This window comes from Leuciscus leuciscus (genome assembly GCF_965113295.1).
Source record: "Leuciscus leuciscus genome assembly, chromosome: 20".
Taxonomy (NCBI): Eukaryota; Metazoa; Chordata; class Actinopteri; order Cypriniformes; family Leuciscidae; genus Leuciscus; species Leuciscus leuciscus.
The window spans coordinates 745,001-759,710 of NC_138744.1; the positions used below are offsets into that span (position 1 = coordinate 745,001).

Below are 14,710 nucleotides of genomic sequence, written 5' to 3' on the forward strand. Positions count from 1 at the left end.
TCAGGCACTTTATTTCCACTTCTCAAATATTTTCTTAGTTTGATTAGAGTATTCTTCTCTCTGAGCCGATAATCGATGGGAAAATGGGGAAGAATGAGTTTGTATTCCCACTCTCACGCGTCTCGCTTTTTTTCTCACACAGTAATTTTATTTTGGGAGAACTATCCACAATATATATTGATGCATTTTTTTTTTGTATTGCGATATATTGTGACACAATATATTGTTACACCTCTAATATTCATGAAATGAGATCAAACTCAAGTGTTAGAATCCTTCTGAGGAGCTGCACAGACAAAACAACACCAGATCTGACACACATTTGACTCTCATCATGAGTTTCTCTTGTGTTTAGGAATAGCTGTGCTGATCTGTGTGCGTGTGTGTGTGTGTGTGTGTGTGTGTAAAGGTCAGGATCTGTTGCCCCATCACTGTCCCTCCTCGACCGCGAGCATCAGCCCTGGGCTCAGACTGGCTCAGATCAGCAGTGATCAGCTCCTTCCTCAGAGTCCTCCTCCCTCGGCCCTCTCCGGTGAGAGACACACACTGACGTACAGTTAATCACGCACAACAGGCCTGGCCAGCTCACTCTCTGCTCGGACTGAGAAGAAAAGTGCTGACTGGTTGGACAGTGCTGAGACTGCACTTTGATAAAGCATTCATAAGCATCCATAATAAAGCATTTTGGATCGGTAAGATTTTTTATGTTTTTAAAAGTCTCCTCAGCTCACCAAGGCTGCACTTATTTGATTAAAAATACAACAAAAAAACAGTAATATTGTGAAATATTATGACAATTTAAATCATCTGTTTTCTATGTGAATATATAGTAAAGTGTCATTTATTCCTGTGATCAAAGCTGAATTTTCAGCATCATTACTCCAGTCTTCAGTGTCACATGATCCTTCAGAAATCACTCTGATATGATGATTTGATGATCAAGAAACATTCATTATTATTATTTTCAGTGTTGAAAGAGTTGTGTAAAAAAAAAAAAATCAGGATTCTTTGATGAATAGAAAGTTCAAAAGAACAGCATTTATTTGAAATAGAATCTTTTGTAACATTATAAGTGTCTTTACTGTATCTTTTGATCAATTCAATTCATCCTTGATGAATAAAAGTATATATTTATTTTATTTCTTTCCCTCAAAAAATTAAATAAAAATTCTTACAGACCCCAAACTTTTGAACGGTAGCGTTTAATGTGACAAAAGCTTGTATTTCAGATAAATTCTATTTCTACTTTCTGAAAATTCAGCTTTGATCACAGGAATAAATGACACTACTATATATTCAAATAGAAAACAGATATTTTAAATTGTAATAGTATTTCACAATATTACTGCTTTTTGTATTTTTAATAAATACAGCCTTGGTGAGCAGGAGAGACTTCTTTTAAAACGTTAAAAATCTTACAGATTTAAAACTTTTGACTGATAGCGTATGAACGAATCGTCTCAGCCAATCAGCACTTTTCTTCTCAGTCCGGCAGAGAGTGAGTTTGACAGCCCTGTTGTATGTGATTAGCGTGAGGGTCACAGAAGCACGGGGCGATGGAGTTGCGATAGACGTATGTTTACTCAGTAAGTGTGTGTATTCTCCCATCAGTCAGTGCTCTGGCTCCCAGCACCTCCCTGTCCTCGCAGAGCCTGGTGATGTCATCTGGGGGCGTGGCCAGCGACGGCAGCGTGACTCTGATGTCATCAGGGGGCGTGGCCAGCGACGGCAGCGTGACTCTGACTCTGTCCGACACACAGATCCTGGATACGGTCTCGCTCAACCTCAGCACACAGGTGAATAATGCTGTCAGCTGATACACAGTCTCTTCGAATTTAATGCTAATAGATAAATAGAAGATTTGTGATTTATGACAACATGATCGTTTTATGGAGCTTATAATATGACAAAATGATTTGAATTTGAATTGTGTAAATTTGAATTATTTGCAAGTGTAATCTAACAAAATTGAATTTTAGGTGGTAGTTTAAATAGTTCTGAATTTGATTTTTTTTAAACGAACATTGAACGTTTGAAATTTAACAAATTGAAATGTTTTTATGGCTGAATTGTATAGACATGTATTTTCAAACAGCTAGTTTTTTTGTTCTGAATTCGTATAGTGCAAATATTCAGTTTAAAAAAATACAGATTCAAATTTTCAAGATGAAGAAATTCGGAACTTCAAATTCAGTTTTCTAAAATTCAAGTTCAAAAATTCAAGTTCAAAAATTCAGATCTTACAGAAAGTAGGTCACAGGTCATCCACAGGGAAGAGTAAAGGATCTCAGATAAGTCGAACAGAGCATTTTGGCTGCACTGCAGTAGTTTTCTGCCGCAAACGCGGTGGTGGTTCAAGAGAATCCGTGTATCTTTCGTTCAGTCGTTTTTTTATTTAATATTAAGAGTAGAAAAATGAGAAAACAGCTTGAGTATTAGATTTCTTCTAATATTCTAGTAATAATAGTCCGCTGCAGCAGTTGCACAGAGCTTACAAAACGCGTGTATTGCAACTATAGGCTACATTTAATTTTCTCATCAAACAACTAGACTAACGAATGGCTCGGCACAACAGAAGAGCTTAGACAGGGCTTTCTCTCTGTGTAGACCAGCAGTTGGTCTGAATTTGCTATAACCTATAGCCTATTTTCTCGACTGTATAGGCTAAGTCACGCTTTATCATGAAACACGCTGTGATTAATTCCAAAGTGACTCAGGCATATATAATGCATTTAACGTTAAATAATCTAAATGTTGACTTTCAAAAGTAGGCGCGCCAAGAAGGCTATTCTCTGTATTTTGGTTCATTTTTGGTGAGCGCCAGAAAGATCTAAAGAGACCGAGACGCGCTAAAGCAGCGCATCATGTTGTTTTATTTATTTTTCAATGGCATGATATTTTGTAGTCATTTTGAATGTACACAAATAAAAATATACATTTTACTGTTTCGGATGATGTCATATTATCTGTATGACTAAATAACAGAGTATTAAGTTATTTCCCAGCAGTGGAACAAATCCAAGTGATGGCGCTCGCGCATCGCGCTCTCACACAACATAGTAGGATATCAGTTCTGGCGTTGCTTCATATCGCAGACTGCTCATTATCAAAATGAAACACAGTCAACCAAACATATAAAAAGTTATTCTGCATAATTTAATTGGTCTGTTGTACAATATAAAGGGCAAGCTGTGCCGCACACAGTCCTACTTGTTATTCCAAACATTTCCCTTGCTGTGAAGACGCTGATTTAGCCTATAGGCCTACGTGTATTTTGGGACTCGACTGAAGTATGAAGCCTTCTTTATATTAATAGTTAGCATCCACATGTTACATTGCAATGAAAACTTTTGACTGAATGAGAGATGCGCGACCGTTTCGATTTAAATAAATTTGTTTAGGCTTGGCGTTTATAAAGGGCACAATATAGGCTATTTTTATAGTCTGTAGCCTATATATTATTTTATTATAGCCTAGCCTACATACTTATTTTTCATTCTTGTTGTTTTCTGCATTCATTTGTCATAAGGGAAAGTAAAATAGGCAACACATAGCCTACATGTTAATAGTGTTTATCATGTAAATGTTGTATTTTATTTACAGGTCTTTTACACTATTGCTGAATAGGCTAATATAAAAAAATAATAATAATAATTATGACGCCTTTCTCTCTCAACATGATCCGGTGTGACTTGCACTCATGTGCATGCGACTTATTTTCTGGCAAATACGGTCAGTTAAAAAATGTTGCTGTATTATTACAAAATGCATAGAGTGGAGACCATTTGGGCAAAAAAACAAACAAACAAAAAAAACATATTGTGTTCATTACCCCCACCCACATTTGGGCTTAATCACTGTTATTATTAGGAAATGTATTTAGGTGTAGACAAAATCAGTTATGTTTATTTATATATATGAACGTACCTCGCATTTCCCGGACACTAGCCGTTAGTCTACTTCTTTGGCCTATTTTTTTTAGCTGGCCAGTTCTCAAAATCTGTGTGGAAAAGCTGCGGAGCGAGGAGAGAACGCACAATGGCTTTGCTTTGGAAGTTTTTTTTTTTTTTTTTTTGGAAGTTTAGTTGCCAGAGAAAATAACACACCGTTTTGTTTAACATCAATTGATACTCAATATTAATTAAATAGCCTAAATAAATATAATGTCAGAGAATGCACAAAGCGCATCCTTTTGAGATGTAAATTATAATACATTTTAATAAAACACACAAGGCCTACATCATAAAACTCAGAAGATTATGTATTTTAATATATTATATTATAATACAAATAAAAAGGCGTCATACTTCAGTCGAGTCCCAAAATACACGTTTAGGCTAAATCAGCGTCTTTACAGCAAGGGAAATGTTTGGAATAACAAGTAGGACTGTGTGTGGCACAGCTTGCCCTTCATATTGTACAACAGACCAATTAAATTATGCAGAATAACTTTTTATATGTTTGGTTGACTGTGTTTCATTTTGATAATGAACAGTCTGCGATATGAAGCAACGCCAGAACTGATATCCTACTATGTTGTGTGAGAGCGCGATGCACGAGCGCCATCACTTGGATTTGTTCCACTGCTGGGAAATAACTTAATACTCTGTTATTTAGTCATACAGATAATATGACATCATCCGAAACAGTAAAATGTATATTTTTATTTGTGTACATTCAAAATGACTACAAAATATCATGCCATTGAAAAATAAATAAAACAACATGATGCGCTGCTTTAGCGCGTCTCGGTCTCTTTAGATCTTTCTGGCGCTCACCAAAAATGAACCAAAATACAGAGAATAGCCTTCTTGGCGCGCCTACTTTTGAAAGTCAACATTTAGATTATTTAACGTTAAATGCATTATATATGCCTGAGTCACTTTGGAATTAATCACAGCGTGTTTCATGATAAAGCGTGACTTAGCCTATACAGTCGAGAAAATAGGCTATAGGTTATAGCAAATTCAGACCAACTGCTGGTCTACACAGAGAGAAAGCCCTGTCTAAGCTCTTCTGTTGTGCCGAGCCATTCGTTAGTCTAGTTGTTTGATGAGAAAATTAAATGTAGCCTATAGTTGCAATACACGCGTTTTGTAAGCTCTGTGCAACTGCTGCAGCGGACTATTATTACTAGAATATTAGAAGAAATCTAATACTCAAGCTGTTTTCTCATTTTTCTACTCTTAATATTAAATTAAAAAACGACTGAACGAAAGATACACGGATTCTCTTGAACCACCACCGCGTTTGCGGCAGAAAACTACTGCAGTGCAGCCAAAATGCTCTGTTCGACTTATCTGAGATCCTTTACTCTTCCCTGTGGATGACCTGTGACCTACTTTCTGTAAGATCTGAATTTTTGAACTTGAATTTTAGAAAACTGAATTTGAAGTTCCGAATTTCTTCATCTTGAAAATTTGAATCTGTATTTTTTTAAACTGAATATTTGCACTATACGAATTCAGAACAAAAAAACTAGCTGTTTGAAAATACATGTCTATACAATTCAGCCATAAAAACATTTCAATTTGTTAAATTTCAAACGTTCAATATTCGTTTAAAAAAAATCAAATTCAGAACTATTTAAACTACCACCTAAAATTCAATTTTGTTAGATTACACTTGCAAATAATTCAAATTTACGCAATTCAAATTCAAATCATTTTGTCATATTATAAGCTCCATAATCGTTTTATTAAAGAGGACCTACTATGCTCTTCTAGAAGAGGTTTCCTTTCGAGAGCGGTAACTTCAACATTGCGTCAGCTATGGCGCTGCGGGAACTCCTCCCTTCTCCACTTTTGTTGAAATCTTATAGGCCAACGACGGCTTGGAACAGCTGGCCAATTGTCGCAAAGTATGCAAATACTGACAGGCTTGCGAGCAGTATAAAATGCATTGGCGCAACAATTACGTCCGAATCTCTTTATTCACGCTGTCATCGTTGAAGTTCCACCTGAGGACTAGTTACCTTTTCTTCCTCGCATCCGATGGATACCCCATCGTCCCGCCCGACACCTACGAGTTCTCGTCGACCTCTCGGTGCGCACTTGAGAACCAGGAGGGTTTTTGCTCATGCTTTTACGGGGTCGAGGCCCACCCTCCCCCACCCAGAAGCGGCGGTGACGACGAGGCCTGGAGCCGACGTCCTTTGCCGTCGACACGTTCCACCGGTCCTTTTTCGTAGACGCGCTGGACTCGACATGGAATGCTCCGGACGAGCCTACAAGAACAAGAGAAAGTTGGAATCCTAGGCTCATCCAGTCAGGCCGCCGCTAGGCTGCTTCGAGGAGGAGGACTCCGTTCTTCCACGATGTCCAAAGCAATTTTTTAAACGATAAAAGTCCCCAGTCACACAAAAGTCCCCCAAAAGATTGAGGTGCTGGCGCGCGTTCACGCTGCCACACAGGCCATCTTCTCCCATGTGTACGGGGCGGAAGCCCACGACTCTGTGTGCATGCCCTCCTTTGAGGAGACCGTCGCAGCGCACCTGTGCCCGTCCTTTCCTCCGGGGATAGAAATAATTCAACACAGATATTCCCTTCAGTTCCGACGCAGACCACCCCGCTTCAGGCGTGGGTACATCACTGACTTTGCCCTAAAATGCCCCGTTCTGAGACAGGAAGTTCACAGCCTGCTCACAAAAGAAGCGATAGAGCGTGTCAGGAGAGCGGTTTTAAAGCCGCTTTTTCGGGATGGAGGACTCCGTCTGATACTGGACCCGAGACCCCCAACCGAGCACTTCACAAGCACGCGTTCAAGAGGAAAGACCCCCCTTAACATGTTGTGAGCTTATTCGTCGAGGTCTATCGCCTCTTCATGGGCCAGGTAAGTGCGTCTTAGTATGTTTTGCATGTTTGTTTTGCAACCAGCTGATCTTTACAGAACACATTCGCCAGGTTTTACAAGCCGAATGTGCCATCCCTGGCGTCTCAAGTGCTTTTGGTGAGTAATTAACCTCACTTATCTCCTAGTCTTGAGTCTTGACTACGTGTTTGCACAGTTGTTCACAGTTGTTTCCGCTTCGGCTGTTGATGCTGTGCTTATGTGCACACTGATGTGTGATCACTGCTGTTGTGCTGCCCTGTATTATTCAGTGCAGCCTGATATTCTAGCTGATATGCACATTCCGGTGTACTTGAGCTGAGCAGCTCATTGGTCTTGCCCTGCCTATCAGCTGTGAGCACTCCTAGAGGAACAACGCTATTGGCTGTTGTTCTACTCTGTGATTGGTGTAGCCCTAGCCCGGTATCTTCAGCCTGATCTTCACCTCTGCGCGGCGGGATTGATTCTGTTCCCGCAGCCTCAAGCTGAAGTGATACTGAATTGAAATGATTGCTTAATGGTGCCAGGATACTGATGTCGACCCAGTGATCCCCAGTGTCGGATGTTAAGCGCTTCCTGCAGCACAGACTGGAAAATAATGTGAGTTTGCACCCACGCTGAAGGGGTACGTGGCTGCTATTGCTTCGTTTCGTTCCCCGGCTAGGGGCTATTGATCGGAAGGCATGCTCTGGTGGCCAGATTTCTCAGGGGAGCGAGGAGATTATGTCCTTCACGACCGACTTCAGTGCCGCCGTGGGTTCTAGTTCAAGTTTTGAGGGCTCTCTCTACCACAGTTCGAGCCCTTGGTTTCGATTGCTGTTAAGGAGCTCTCGTTGAAAACGGCTCTGCTCCTTGCCCTTACCTTCAGCTAAGCGCATTGGGGACTTACACATGTTCTCATGGACGGTGATATTATCTGTTTCGGCCCCGGAGACTGCAGTGTTACTCCCGGCCGAGACGGGGCTACGTGCCTCAGTCTCTGTCTACACCCTCTCTAAAGCACAGGTCGTTTCTCTGCCCGTGTTATCTGCTGAGCCGTCATCCTCGCGTGACGCTGATGCTCAGAGTGCTGTTTGCCCTTCAGGGCTTTGCGGATGCATGTGAATTGCGCGGCCGCTTTCCTTCAGTTGGACCAGCTTTTCGTGTGCTTTGGTGGATGTACTAAGGTAAAGACATGAACTGTCTCAAAACAGAGACTTTCTCAGTGGATTGTGGACGCTGTCTCGCTGGCTTATGCGTGCCAGGGGAAGGATTGTCCTCGTAACATCAGAGCTCATTCGACGAGGGCTGTTGCCTCTCCGTGGGCCTGTGTGTTCAGGATATATGCTTTGCTGCTGGTTGGTCTTCTCTGAACACCTTCGCCAGATTTTACACACTGAATGTGCCGTCTATGGCGTCTCAAGTTCTTCGGTGAGTTAATTTCCTTACTCGTGTATTGAGACCTGGTTTCAGTGCTGCACTGGGTCTGATGTGGATGTGTGTGATTTGTGCACACACACTGGGTCTGATGTGGATGTGTGTGATTTGTGACACAGATGCTGGATCCACAGCCGGAGGAGAAGGAGGCCGAACCGAAGCAGAAGCACCAGTGTTTCTACTGCAGTCAGACTCTGCTGACGGCCAACGCTCTCAGGAGACACTGCAGACAGGAGCACGGGAAGGAGCGCTGCCACGTGTGTCGAGTCTGCAGCAAAGCCTTCAAACGGGCCACACACCTCAAGGTATCACACACACACACACACACACACACCTGCTCCACACACACCTCAAGGTATCACACAAACACACCTGCTCCACACACACCTCAAGGTATCACACACACACCTGCTCCACACACACCTCAAGGTATCACACACACACCTGCTCCACACACACCTCAAGGTATTGCCCACACACACCTGCTCCACACACACCTCAAGGTATCACATACTCCTGCTCCACACACACCTCAAGGTATCACACACACACCTGCTCCACACACACCTCAAGGTATTGCCCACACACACCTGCTCCACACACACCTCAAGGTATCACATACTCCTGCTCCACACACACCTCAAGGTATCACACACACACCTGCTCCACACACACCTCAAGGTATTGCCCACACACACCTGCTCCACACACACCTCAAGGTATCACATACTCCTGCTCCACACACACCTCAAGGTATCACACACACACTCTTACAGTGCTCCACACACACCTCAAGGTATCACATACTCCTGCTCCACACACACCTCAAGGTATCACACACACACTCTTACAGTGCTCCACACACACCTCATACACACTCTTACACACTCTTACAGTGCTCCACACACACCTCAACTTATCACACACACACACCTGCTCCACACACACCTCAAGGTATCACACACACACTCACACTCACACACATACACCACACACACACACACACACACACACACACACACACACACACATACAGTGCTCCATACACACCTCATACACACTCTAACAGTGCTCCACACACACCTCATACACACTCTTACAGTGCTCCACACACACCACACACACCTGCTCCACACACACCTCAAGGTATCACACACACACACCTGCTCCACACACACCTCAAGGTATCCTCCACACACACACACCTGCTCCACACACACCTCCAGGTATCTCAATAATGTTATCTAGGTAAGCTCCTATCCGTTCTTGCCACTTTGCTAGTAATTTGGAACTCGACGTAAGGAGCAATACAAGGACTTTATCTCCCGGTGTATAAATTCTCTCAGTTTTGTTCCCCTGTTGTACAACCGGGTCTGTCTGTCCTGAGCCTGTAACAAATTCTCCATTAAAAAATTTTCACAATCTTTGGATTTTTTTTTTATCAAAACACAGTATTCACTCAGCTATAGTAGCTTCCACTCTCCTGGGAAGGTTTTCCACTAGATTCCCGTGTGTCTGGTTCACGATCTCTGTTCCAGCTCATCTCAGCGGTGATGGATGCCGGTGGAAGTTCACTCTGTGGCTTTACATGATCTTCTGCTTCATGTCTGAGTTGCTGCTGTTTTTAAACGCTTCCACTTTCCAATAATGCCACTTGACTGAGGAAAATCTAGCAGGGATCTAATGTCATGAACTGACTTACTGCAAAGGTGCCCTCCTATCACTGACCACACTGGAGTTCACTGAGCTCCAGAAGAACCACACATTTATGTCACTAATGTTTGTAAATGCAGACTGCAAGAGTAAAGGCTTGATCTACACACCTGAATTCAGTAATTAAGAGGAGTGTCCCAATGCTTTTGTCCACATAGTGTATATCCAGATGCATAACTTTACACTGTAGGCATCTCCTGGCTATTATGGTCACATGATTTTCAAGTCATGTTATTTTTCTTTCTCTCAGCAGATGGCAGCAATCTGCCCCAATACACAACACATTCCTTCATATGCAGAAAAGTGGCATAAACCAACAAACAGAAATCAACAATTCACAGATATTGCTTTTTCAAATTCAACAGTCAAAAAACATGTTTTATATATAAATTATATTTAATTCTACCCAGTTATATAGAAATCATAGCAGCACAGTGTGTGAATAAACAAATAATGGCTGCTAAACAAACTTTTTCCCATGTTAAAATATTAATGTTCACACTTAAAAATGTACTGTATTAAAATCTCTTATTTTACAGCACATATTGACACTCCATGACCAAATGTTCCTCCAAATCCTTAATTCATGTCATATTCCCTTTATAAGTACTTTACATTACTGTTTCCCATTTGTTTTGTTTACAAACTGAGTCAAAATTTTGTTCTCTGTTAATCGACAGCATGTCACAGATCATTTTAAATCTGCTATAGATGTGATTATGAGTGTCATTCTGATCCTCTGGGTCTTTGTTACTGTAATGAACTGTTGAATGTCTCTTTCAGGAGCACGAGTATGTCCATAAGAAGGGACCCAAAGTCAGCGCTCAGAAACCCAAAGTCTTCAAATGCGCAAACTGTGACAAAGCCTTCGCCAAACCCAGTCAGTTAGAGAGACACAACCGCACACACACAGGTAACGGTCTGCTCTCTCTCTGTTACTGCCGTCCTGTCCTTCTCCTGCAGGACCGTCATGTGATCACAGTCTCAAATGGATGAATTAACCCTCTATGCCATGCATTATGTTCTAACCATGAAATATGTTTTCAAATCAGTTTTTATTACATGAAATAGCTTCAATCATACAAATGCAAAAAGATTTTTTGAAAAAAGGGAATTGTTGGGGAAATTATAGTTTTTATATAAAATTGTGATTTTCTTTTCTACTTAATTGCACATTTCCTTTAGAAATTGATAGATTTATATACTTGGAACTCATGCAAACCACACATAAATAGATCCCTATCATTTAATCCCTATCGTTTGGCTAACTCATGCTCACCCTCATCACATGGAAGAGCTAACTCTGCTCTATGGCCCTCTCTGTAAAATATTGCTGTGTTCATTTTCTGAAAAGAAGAAATCAATTTGTTATTTATGCATAAATGCAACTATACTACAATAATCACTTCAAATACCGTAAATAAATAACTGCAATCATATTGTTGATGCCACTACCCTTAAATAAATCCTAATGGGGAAATACATTACTGCAATTCCACTGTGGTGCAGCGCTGCCATATGGAAACATTGATATTTTATTAATTTACAGTAAAACTATGTTAGACACAGTTGATTTGTGAGTAAAAATATATAATTTACTTATCAAAGATGCTGCAAAAAAAAATCTGGAGCACTTCAACTGGTATCTTTAATGTGAGGGAGATGGAGAGTTCTGGAGGGACATTCAGATGTCATGTGACTTAAAAACAGCACATCATTGGCTACTTTAAGGCCTGCCCTTTAAAATTCCTTTAGTGCAATTTATTGTATTTTTTTTCTGAATAATAATTGTGTAAGATATTGAGTACAGTCAGGTGTTTGTGAAGGTTCACTGGCACGTGTTCTTGGTTTCAGGTGAGCGGCCCTTCAAGTGTCCTCTGTGTGATAAAGCCTTCAACCAGAAGAGTGCTCTGCAGGTGCACCGGGTCAAACACACGGGAGAGAAGCCCTACAGGTGTGAGGTGTGCACCATCAGCTTCACCCAGAAGAGCAACATGAAGCTGCACATGAAGAGATCTCACGGCTATCTGCCGTCCTGCAGCAAACTCACCGGTACGTGTGGAGCAGGTCATTAGGTCATCAGCTCATCAGGTCATCAGGTCATCAGCCTGTGCTCAGGGTTCTTAAAGAGACAGTTCACCCAAAGATGAGGAATCTCTCATCATTTACTCACACTCATGCTGTTACAAACCTGTATCTAGATATCTAGAAGAATGTTGGTAATCAAACATTTAACAGTATCCATCATGACAACAGTAAATCATGACAATTTCCATTTTTGGGTGAACTGTCCCTTTCAGATCATGAGAGACTGGTAGTTTGTGCACATATAGATCGGTGAATGAGAAGAGTAACTCAATTGACCCTTATTTTTCAATTTGTCAAAATGATAAAGCATGTTGAAATATACTTTTCAAATTGGGTAGACGGGGGGGAAATGCTGACTTCAGGCTCTTTCTGCCGCATGTCAGAGACAGACACATGAAACAGGGTTAAACTTCTGAAGTTTTTGCTTCTGTGTCTGCCTAAAAATGAATAAATGTGGTAAAGTCCCTGGAATTTTGCTTTGGAGAAAGGAGATTATTACACAGCCATCAAATGAGCCACACACTTCATTACGGCTGTGTTCTGAGTTCAGTTCTTCAGCCTTTAGTCATCATTACTGTATTCTTGGGTCTTTCTCTTATAGGCTATAGACAATGTGGACTAGTCACCTCAGATTTACTGCCCAATGATCCAGGAAGTCATGCTTTACTCAGATCAACTGATGTAACCTCGGCTCCCTGAAGAGGGCACTCGCGCTGCATCGACTGACGCTGAGGGAACGCTTTGCGTAATGACATCTTGAAGCACATGTGAAATCAGTCCAGTGGTGTGGCAGAACGTCAGAGGCCGGTGACGTCACGAACCAGGACACTATGAGGCCTGCCCAAAACAGAGCAGCGCTAGCTTCGTAAAGTCTGAAGTAAGCCGCTGACAGGCACGTGGGAGATATGGCAAGGTGACGCAGCGTCTCGTTCCCTCTTCAGGGAACCGAGGTCACAGTCGTCTATACCAGGGGTCGGCCAAAACTGGCCCGCCAGCAATAATATGATAATAATAGTGATTTTGCCTTCAAAATTAAAGTACGAGAACGCAAAACTTATTGCAATAAGTTAGGCTCCACTGTGTAACAAGCAAATTAAAATGATACACATTTATTATTCACAATATGGAAAGAGGAAATAAAATAGTTCGGTAAGAGCATGACTCAAACATGCCATTAATGGCTTATTCAAGTCCAAGTCCAAGAGTTATTTTTATCCCTTCCGCATCTCCCACATGTGTGTATTAGCAAGGCGGTCTGTGTTGCAAGTTGGTGAATGAAGATACTGGCCAGGTTACGTGTCACTACTGCTAATATTAATTTATCCAGTGTGAAACTGGTGTAGAGTCCAAGTTCAAAGAGTAGAACCTTACAGATGTGTGTGGTGAGGTCCACCCCGCCGCATGACAGACATCTCGGAGAGCAACTCCTGACATAAGCAACTCCTGACATAAGGGCCTTGAGGCCGCCAGACTCCTAGTAGTGACCCTGGGGAGTGTGATCCTGACCCCTGACCCTGGGTAGTGTGATCCTGACCCCTGACCCTGGGGAGTGTGATCCTGACCCCTGACCCTGGGGAGCGTGAGCGTGAGCCTGACCCCTGACCCTGGGGATCCCCTGACCCTGGGGAGCGCGAGCCTGACCCCTGACCCTGGGGATCCCCTGACCCTGGGGAGCGTGAGCCTGACCCTGGGGATCCCATGACTCTGTGGAGCGCGAGCCTGACCCCTGACCCTGGGGATCCCATGACCCTAGGAGTGTGATCCTGACCCCTGACCCTGGGGATCCCATGAACCTAGGGAGTGTGATCCTGACCCCTGACCCTGGGGATCCCATGACCCTGGGGAGCGCGAGCTGAGCGTCCTCGCGACAGAACGCCAGGCGTGATCAGAGCGTTGGCACTGAAAGCACATCACAGTGTCCACAGCCAGCGCCCTCCAGCTCCTCACCCAAACAAGCAACACAAAGGTTGTGTGTGTCCACCCGTTAAATAACACGGGCAGGGGTGCACACACACTCTGAACTGCTGCTTGCTTGCCATAACTTTATATAGAAAGACAGAACAACAACAGTCAGACAGAGATAGTTTCACACAGAGCGCTTGCTAAGATGCAGAAGCTAGCGCGGCTCTGTTTTGGGCAGGCCTCATGTGTCCTGGTTCGTGACGTCACCCGCCTCTGACGATCCGCCACACCACTGGACTGATTTCACATGTGCTTCAAGATGTCATTACGCGACGCGTTCCCTCAGCGTCAGTCGAAACAGCGCGAGTGCCCTCTTCAGGGAACCTACCGTATGAGTGTGAATACACCGTTAGATGTGATTGCAGGTGTTGCTGCTGAGGGACATCACCGCACAGACACTAATATTACAGATGTTTCTTCTTAAAACATTGGCAGTTAAAATTATAGACAAAACCAATAAGGCAAATGCTGTTTGCACACTGAAAATAATTGTCACCTTTTGATACTATTGATATTTATGATATGATTATATTTATTAAAATCAAAAATGGATGCTGCTTTACTGGGAAACACTTTATTTCCCCTATTAAACACCCGACAAACATTCGGTTTTACTTCCTGAATCTTTTCTTCATTTTTTAACTAAAGTAAAGTTCTCTCTGAGCGGATGATCGATGGGAAAAGGGAGAAGAATGAGTCTGGA

At 42.4% G+C, this 14,710-nt stretch overlaps 1 protein-coding gene and 1 long non-coding RNA gene across 4 annotated transcripts in view; one reads left to right on the forward strand and one right to left on the reverse strand.

Annotated features, from left to right (window-relative positions):
• znf236 (zinc finger protein 236) overlaps positions 1-14,710 on the forward strand; it is a 60,801-nt gene that overhangs the window by 41,597 nt on the left and 4,494 nt on the right. For 2 of the 3 annotated variants that reach the window (XM_082150604.1, XM_082150606.1), the window contains 5 exons: positions 410-532; positions 1,612-1,796; positions 8,364-8,549; positions 10,741-10,870; positions 11,812-12,009. In XM_082150604.1, the coding sequence (XP_082006730.1) occupies positions 410-532; positions 1,612-1,796; positions 8,364-8,549; positions 10,741-10,870; positions 11,812-12,009 (822 nt within the window). Of the gene's footprint in view, positions 1-409; positions 533-1,611; positions 1,797-8,363; positions 8,550-10,740; positions 10,871-11,811; positions 12,010-12,646; positions 13,059-14,710 lie in introns of those variants that run through there. The other variant, XM_082150605.1, reaches the window with a different exon arrangement.
• LOC309484547 lies at positions 8,902-10,734 on the reverse strand. The gene is made up of 3 exons (XR_014200910.1): positions 9,402-10,734; positions 9,069-9,339; positions 8,902-9,034 (listed from the first exon to the last, which is right to left on the reverse strand). It is a non-coding gene; the product is annotated as an uncharacterized lncRNA (long non-coding RNA).